Source organism: Pundamilia nyererei, unplaced genomic scaffold, assembly GCF_000239375.1.
Source record: "Pundamilia nyererei isolate P.nyererei 1_Seehausen unplaced genomic scaffold, PunNye1.0 scaffold00046, whole genome shotgun sequence".
Classification (NCBI taxonomy): domain Eukaryota; kingdom Metazoa; phylum Chordata; class Actinopteri; order Cichliformes; family Cichlidae; genus Pundamilia; species Pundamilia nyererei.
The window spans coordinates 3,319,717-3,327,968 of NW_005187447.1; the positions used below are offsets into that span (position 1 = coordinate 3,319,717).

The 8,252-nt window shown below is 43.4% G+C and overlaps 1 protein-coding gene across 1 annotated transcript in view; it reads left to right on the plus strand.

The window, feature by feature from the left end:
• The window catches only part of grin3bb (glutamate receptor, ionotropic, N-methyl-D-aspartate 3Bb), a 57,255-nt gene that overhangs the window by 31,930 nt on the left and 17,073 nt on the right, over positions 1-8,252 (plus strand). Inside the window, exon 2 of the mRNA XM_005732389.1 lies at positions 5,240-5,880. Within this exon, the coding sequence (XP_005732446.1) occupies positions 5,240-5,880 (641 nt within the window). The remainder of the gene's footprint in view (positions 1-5,239; positions 5,881-8,252) is intronic.

Consider the following 8,252-nt stretch of genomic DNA (forward strand, 5'->3'; position numbering starts at 1 on the left):
AACCTTCTAGCAGCATCCTGGTTTATAATCCGCCTTTGGATCATCAATTTAGGAGGTGAAGGATCCACGTAAAATGACAAATTAAAGAATATACAACTATGGTCACTCACATGGACATCTTCCAAAGATACATCATGTATATTTAAACCCAGGGAGAAAACACAATCAAGAGTGTTGCCCTTTGTATGTGTGGGGCCAGAAACATGCTGCTTAAAGTTAAAAGACTCAGTGATAGTGATGAGCTCATCAGCAGTGTTACAGGAAGTGTCATAAATATGAAGGTTTAAGTCTCCCAATATTACAACCTTCTCCAGTTTAATGATCAATGTCAGAAGGTCGTTAAATTCAGTTAGAAAGGCCCCAGCAGGTCCAGGAGGTCAATAGATTAAAATACAGTAAAAGGTTTTCAGAGAACCCACCTTCATCACCTGTGACTCAAAGGAAGAAAAGAAGCCCGAGGTCTTCAGTTTGCATATGAGTCTGTCCTGGTAAACAGCAGCAAGTCCTCCACCACGTCCTAAAAGACACGGAGTTCCAATGACAGAACAGCCAGACGGGCAGATTTCATTTAAGTGGACAGCAAAATAATCCTTATTTTGCTGCCACGTCTCAGTCAGACACATAAAATCTAGAGACTCTTTAATAAAAAAAAATCATTTAGAATAAATGATTTGTTCATTATAGAGCGAACGTTGGACCTGGACGCCGGCCCTCGTTCCTCTTTTTCGTCTCTTGAGGGTAGAAATGCCGCGGGTTGTTCACAGTAGCATGCAATCAGGTGAGGAACACACCAGAGGAGGAGGAAACGTTTTTCTGTAGCTGTCCCAGCTGTCACAGTAGCTCTCCATTGTGTCTTTAATGTTTAACAGTGTATCCCGATCATAAATTAAAGCAGCAGAAGCAAAGTCAGAATACAAAAGAGCAAAAATTATATTGCAAACAACAAGTGACGACAGCGAAAAACTACACTGTCGCCTCCAATGAACTGTAGCAGCGGCGGCAAAGCCAAACACAGGCGCCAATGCTGTTCCACGTCTAAGTACTGATGTGTCAACACTGATATAATACAGTATAAACCTATAACCTAAACTGTATAAACAGTTTATACTCACGTCAGATTTAGTTTTCTTTACGTTCATGTTTCACATGTTCCTGTTCAATTTCATATTCTTGTTTCATGTTCTAAATGTCATAGTCGTTTAGCTGCTCCCAGTGTAGGTTTAGTTTAGTTTTTACCTCGTTTTTCCTTAGCGGCGTGTCCCATTGTGACACTCTACTGATTTGTGTTGTTCTTTTGAGTCTACCACATCATTTTTACCCTGGTTTAAACTGTGTGATTATGGGTTAGGTGTAAGCACAATATAAAATACTTGAAAATGTATTTCTGACATGTGTAAAAACATGTCTTTTATCCCCCAAAGCTAAAACTCTGCTTGGCTGGCTGGAAAAAAGGCTGTCCTGAGCTTCATCACTCCTCTGGCCAGCTCTCGATGTTGCAGTGGGTCAATTCAGAATGCTAGAAAGATTTTTTTCCCCCATCCTCTCTGAAAGGACCAAGTTCAGGCTGGGTGTTCCTCATCAAAGTTTAATTTCTATGCTGATGATGCTCCTCTTTCTGCTGCGCATGACAATCAATAACCCCTTCCTCGGTGAAACGCAGAATGATCTGAGACTCTCTCAGCAGCTCCTCTGTAAAGCGACCCGTCCTGCTTCCTGCTTTGTCGCTGTGGTGGATGCTTCTTGTTGAATCTGTTATGTTTAGCTTCAGTCAGATGTGGGTTTCTAATGTTTGGCTGTAAATGAACTCAGTTTGTGTTTCAGCTGTGAATCTTTCATCTCTGCTGTCTTTTTATCTCCTCTTTTTCATCTTTTATTCAGTGTGTGCTTTGATCTCATTTCTGTGTTTTATTGATTGACTTTGTTCAGACTCAGAGCAGCTGCACATCTCCATCACCTGAAACGTCACAGTTTTTCTTCCGCATTGCTGTTAACGCTCAGTTGAATAATGAAACATTCACATTGGTCTTAGCGACTCTTCGGTGAGCTTTAGCTTTCGAAACAGAAACTCCTCAGAGTTTGATGGTGTGTTTAAGGTCTCACCTGTGTTTCCTGTCAGGAGATGATCTCAGGTTTCACTCTGTAAATCAGAGAGGGTAGGTTTGTTCTTCTCGCAGTTCTCCTGTAGGATGACAAGTTATCATCCAAACGGCTGGTCAGAAATGCCGGGATGGCCTCATTTAAGTCTGCAGGGAGCCGACAGCCTGACGGCTCCAAAATAACAAACAGACCTCAGAGTTAACACTTCAGCTTCACCTGCACCTGCACTGCCTGGAGAAAGGTGGAGAAGCTGCAGAGAGCTGCAGCTCCGTGCTGAAAAATACCACTTGTATCCAGGTGAGTCAGAAACACTGAGACCATGTCCACACTAAACGTTTTCGTTTGAAAACGTATCGTTTTCTCTCAGTTTTGACCTTCAGTCCACCCTGAGATGGAGTTTTTGGTCATGGAAAACGGAGGTGTTCGAAAACGCTCTCCAAAGCGGATACATTTGGTTTTTGCGTCACAGTGTGGACTGTGAACCTGGAGCTTTACGAAAACAATGATGCATTTTAGTCATATGATGCAGTCATGTGATCAACTAAACTAAGATAGTGGAGAGCATTATACAGCAGTTGTTTTGTTTGGTCTCAATTTTGACAGTCCTATTGTCAGTCCATTTAAAAAACGTGGTTCTTTTCCTCGACATTTTGCCGCGACGTTTCTAAGAGGCAGAAAGTAAATAAACCGCAGACAGAAATGAGGCAGGCCGAATTGTCTTACGTTTCACGCATGCACAATACAGCAATGTAAGCGTTTTCTGTCGTTTCAGTGTGGATGAACAACTGTTCGGAAACAAAAAAACCCCCTGAAAACTATAGTGCGGACGCGGAGTGTTTTTAGACAAAAACGTTGTTTTGAATTTTATCTGGATTAAATAATAATGTACACTTTTATTGATCCCCGTGGGGAAATTCTTCTCTGCATTTAACCCATTCACTCAGTGAAGCAGTGGATTAGTGTAGACGTAGTCTGAAACACACTCGGCCAATGTTAAGGTGTTTGAATACATTTATTTAGCACCTGGAGCTCAGCGTCAGGATCTCATTGGTGGTTGATGTCTCATGAGTTTTTCATGGTGCACCTGCAGGCTCAGCAGAAGATCAAAACTCGGGTCCAGGTTTATCCCAGATACGTTTGATCCCGGGCGAATGTCGTGGACAAATGTCTGAGTTAGAGGCGATGACGTTTATATTTAGTGTTTTTATTAAGTGTTCTTTCTCATATTGTGGTTTCTGTACTGAGATCACAAAATGTTCATGAAAGGAAGAACATCTGATATCCTGACAACCTCTGAAATGAAGAAGCGAGCAGCATTCTGCTCAGAGTGATCTAAGTTTAAATCACAGCCTGTTTGTGCGCACACTGCAGATCAGTGTGTGTGTGTTTCATTGTTCCTCCATCACACACATCCAGTGGTCCAGTGGTTAAATCTGTGCAGCTGCGATTAACATCACACAGACTCACAAACACGAAAAACACTACACAGTGTGTTTTACACACACACACACACACACACACACACACAGATACACACAAAACTACACAGTGTGTTTTACGCACACACAAACCCACACACACACACAGAAACGTTTCCAGATGCAGTTGAGAGGATTGACAATTTGATCCCATCGGGAACGGGAAATGACCCTTTGTTCCGAGGATTACGAGTTCATGTTTTAAAAATTCAAGCGTCACGGCCCTTTTGCTTCCATCTGTGATTTCCTGCATTTCCCATGATGCCCTAGGACAGGTAGACCCTGTAGGGCTGCTTTTATTCTGGGAGTGAAACGAGTAAAATCAGCTGCTTTTTTGTTTCTCCTCAGGAAACGTTTCATGCTGCAGTCCGCACAAAATTTCTGGAGCTCAGGAACTTGCATATTCACTGGGCTCTTCATCATCATCATCATCATCATCATCATCATCATCATCATCATCATCATCATCTTCCTGAGCAAACTGCTTTTGTCTCCTTCTCCTCTTCATCCTCCTCTTGATTTCAGGTGTCTCAACTCAGATTTAACCCAATTATTCTGCTGTGATCTCATGGCTCTGAAGCGAGGATCGTCTCTGATCTGTGACGTCGTGTGACTGTGTGCGTGGCCACAGTCCTCAAACTTAAACATTCTTAAAATGAACTCTTCGTGGTCCTTTGAAACTGCTGAGAGTAAAAACAGGAAATGACATCACAGTGTACCCAGAAACCTTATCTGTTCAAAACCAAACATTGTCCTGACTTCAGGTGACCTCAGGTGACCTCATGCTGCTGCGTATTTAGAGGTGAACTGCAGTAAAGCGAGGTGTCGACCTGACGGCCAATCCAACGTTTCTGTTCTCGCAGGTCTGACACTTCAAATCCTTAAAGCTCCGCCTGTCAGTGCATTGTCACAGTGACGGACAGAGGACGTGTCCTGCATCACCGTAGCAACAGAGAGTGCAGCATCTCTTTGATCTGCCTCCAGCTGTCTGATGGTTTCAAGCATCAGCGGCTGCAGGTGATAAACTGATCACCTGCAGCCGCACCTGAGCTGAGACATCAGCAGCTTTGAGGTGAGTGCCTGGCTCAAAGGTCACGGCAGGACTGATTATCATACCTGAACACACCTGCAGGGAGGTCTTCATGTTACAGTGTGAACACCCGGCAATGTGGTGTAAACAACAAAAACAAACGCACACGCTGAAGTAACACTCGGGTCTTGTGGAAACATGTGAAGTGGCCACAGAGGAATCAAAAGGTGGAGCTGGAAATGAGCAGCACAGGTGCCCTCCTCCGTTAGTTTGCTTCAACCCACAGGAAGCTGTTTTAAATGAATGTATGTTCTGCTGTATGTTTTGTGTGTCATGTATAAACTTTTGTGAGAACTTCGTAGGAATCAGTTCACAGTTTTCATGTCACTAACAATCTGTTCACACTTCAGAAATAAAAGCATATCAGATTTTTTTTTCCAAGACCAACTGAACATGTAAACCAGAGTCTGTTCTCTGATGTTCTCCTCTGATGGTTTGAAACAGGAAGCTGTTTCTTGGTGGTTTTGTGTGGGTTTGTGGAGCGTTGCTCTTTAGTAGCAGATTTAACTTCCAGACACGAACAGGACTGACTGATCTGATTGATATTCTCCTTTCTAAAACTGTTCTCCTCCAGAACCGGTTCCACCTGCAGATGGTGACGGGTGTTCCAGAGTCCGGTCTGTCTGATTTGCTGCTGACTGTTCTGCAGCGGTCCGGTTGGCGTGAGGGGACCGCCGTGCTGTGTCGGGGCTGGGAGGAGGCTCGGGGTCTTCTGCAGCTCCTAGACCATCACAGCAGTGCATCGTGGGAGGGCGGCAGGAGGGTCACCTGGCACCTGCGAGCCCTGCTGAACCTGACGCAGTTGGCTCACGATGACACGCAGATCCACGACTTCCTGTCTCGACACTTCCGGCAGAACCAAGCCTCACCAGCCTCAGTGCTGCTGTTCGGGGCCGACCCGCAGTGCGCAGCGGCTGTGCTGCGCAGCGCCCAGGACCTGGGCCTGACGTTACCCATGGTACACTGGGTGCTGGGTCAGCCGCTCAGCCCCGACGTGCTGCACACCATCGGGCTGCCGCTTGGCCTACTGGCCTACGGTGAGGTGGAACGGAAACCGCTTGACTACTACGTTAGAGACGCCCTGCAGCTCATCACCAGGGCTGTTGCTGCGGCGACTGCGGTGAGGCCAGACCTGGCTCTGATCCAGAACACGATGAACTGCTACGACAAACCCAACAAGCACGAGCTGCTGACCTCAGGACAGTACCTGTCCAGGTAAGAGGACACTTTAGTCTCTCAGTTTAGATATCATCACAGAATTGGTTTCACCTTTCTCGATTTGATGTTTTCATAGCTATTTAAGCAAGGACAAAAAACATCACAACCCAAAGAAAAGATTTTACTCTCCCAGTGTTCTTAGAGCTGTGGATTCACAGGGAGGACCAGGTGGACTTCATCTTAGAGCACACCTGAAGCTGAAGACTTACAGTAAGGTAGTCACATGAAGCAGGCCTGATCATTTAGAGCTTTGACTCTTCATACTTAATACAGTTTTATGTAAATCTGTTTCAAAAACAGCACAGAAGAAATCATTTTTCATCAGTCTGTGCCTCAGTCTGCCATGCTGATGGTTTAGAAGTTTCCCTTACGGAGACAAAATAATTTTATTTAATTATCAAGTTAATTAAAAAACATTGAGCAACACTTTATAATACGACCCAAGCCCTGAAAAGCAAAGTGTGCTTAAGATGCAAGATGGGGAAATATTGCTTTTCTCCAAAATAACCAAGAAATTATGCAGTACTTAAAATTAACTACAGTATAGTTTGTCTCTACTGTACTGTACTGTAAAATGCAATTGCATTGAAGTTCCATCAATTGCATTAAAATGCATTCAAATTCCATTAATTAAAGAGGAATTACAATCTTATTAAAAGCCCCATTGGACTCCTGGACCCCTATTTATCAATTATTGGTGATAAATGACCTTTAACCTTCTGGAACGTGACTGAACTATGAAGCAAGCACTGCTGAAACAAAGGAGGCTGTCACAAACACAGCAGCTGAGCTCGTTTGAAGGCAGAGCCGATAAGAAGGAAACTGTAACAGGATTAAAGCCTCTGCAGAGGTAGGCGTCAATATGCAGACTGTACAGAGAGGCTCGAATGCAGCCGAAGATCGTCCCAGATTCAGCATTTGAGATAAAACACAGCTCTCATCGACAGACCAGTGTCACCCTTCTGTGTGTCTCATGTTTGAAGCTGCTCTGACTGAAAGGAACGGATACATCACTCTGTTCTCAGAATTAAACATGAATTCTTCTCATAATTAGAAAGTAGTGCAGCAGTTAATGTTTATGGTAGATTTAATGAGTTATTTCAGCTTTACTGTCAGCACTGAGATTCAGCTCCAGCAACTGTTTGATGGAAAAACCAGGTGAATTTGATTACACCATCCACACCTGCAGGCAGGAGGAGTTTATATTAATACTGCCTTATATTCATATATACAGTACGTGTGTTGGAAATAAACATGTTGGATCTAGCTGTTATTTATGAGGAAGTTTATTACAGTTCACACTCTCTAACCTCCAGCAGCCTCAGAAGAATAATGTGTTGATGGAAACCAAAATGTTTCCTTCATGGGGATCATTGATGTATTTGAACCAGTTGCTGCCATTAACCAAAGGTATGTTTCTGAACATGAGATCCAAAGTGGTGCCAGCATTTCTCATTACTCTGAGAGACTTTGAAGGTGCAGTCAGACATTCTTTAAGATATATTTATGAGTAAAGTATTTTTCTATTAAATAGATTAATGTGTAACTTCCAAAAAACTAATAAGTTTAGCTATCAGTAACCTAACACATAGACTTATGATTAATCTATTAAATATGCACACGAGCAGTTGCCAGTTTGCGAAATCCACCATGTTCCACCATATTTGAATCCTTGGCTGGGAAGGACATCTTCCGTCTGCCTAATGGTTTTGCACATAGGTGACAAGAGACCAGCCACATACATACTAAGCCAAAGGCGGAGGAGAGGAGAAATTACATGCGTTCATGTGTGAATGAGGAACATTTAAATTACTTTCTGCGCCTTCAGACTCAAGATATAAAGCATCATACCTGTGCTATCATCGAAGAAGAAAGAAACAAAAATATGAAGGAACGAGACAACCAGAGGTAGTTGTTAGGTTGATTTTGATAATAGTTGTCATTATTGTACTTAAATTTTGTAAACCTTGTTTCAAACTGCATGTTTAGATATTCTTCTGGTCTCCTCGTGGGGGAGGCTATAGTGTTTAACTGCAGACACATCCTATGTGAAGGTTCTGTTTTCTTATTTAGTAAACTTCCTCCCCTTTATGACCTCACCTATGCCTGTGTATGGTGGACCGTTAAAGGGATTACACCATATACAGGGTGAGGAAAGATGACACTTTGTGATCAGCAGGAAGACACACATACACACACACAGTGCCTTAGTTTTATGACGCACCACAGGGGGGAATCGGATCCTTGCGCTGCATGTTAAAAACCGGTTGAGCTTTACAATGCCACTATTCATTCACTCTCACATTCACACACTGGTGGAGGAAAGCTGCAGTTGTAGCCACAGCTGCCCTGGGACAGACTGACAGAAG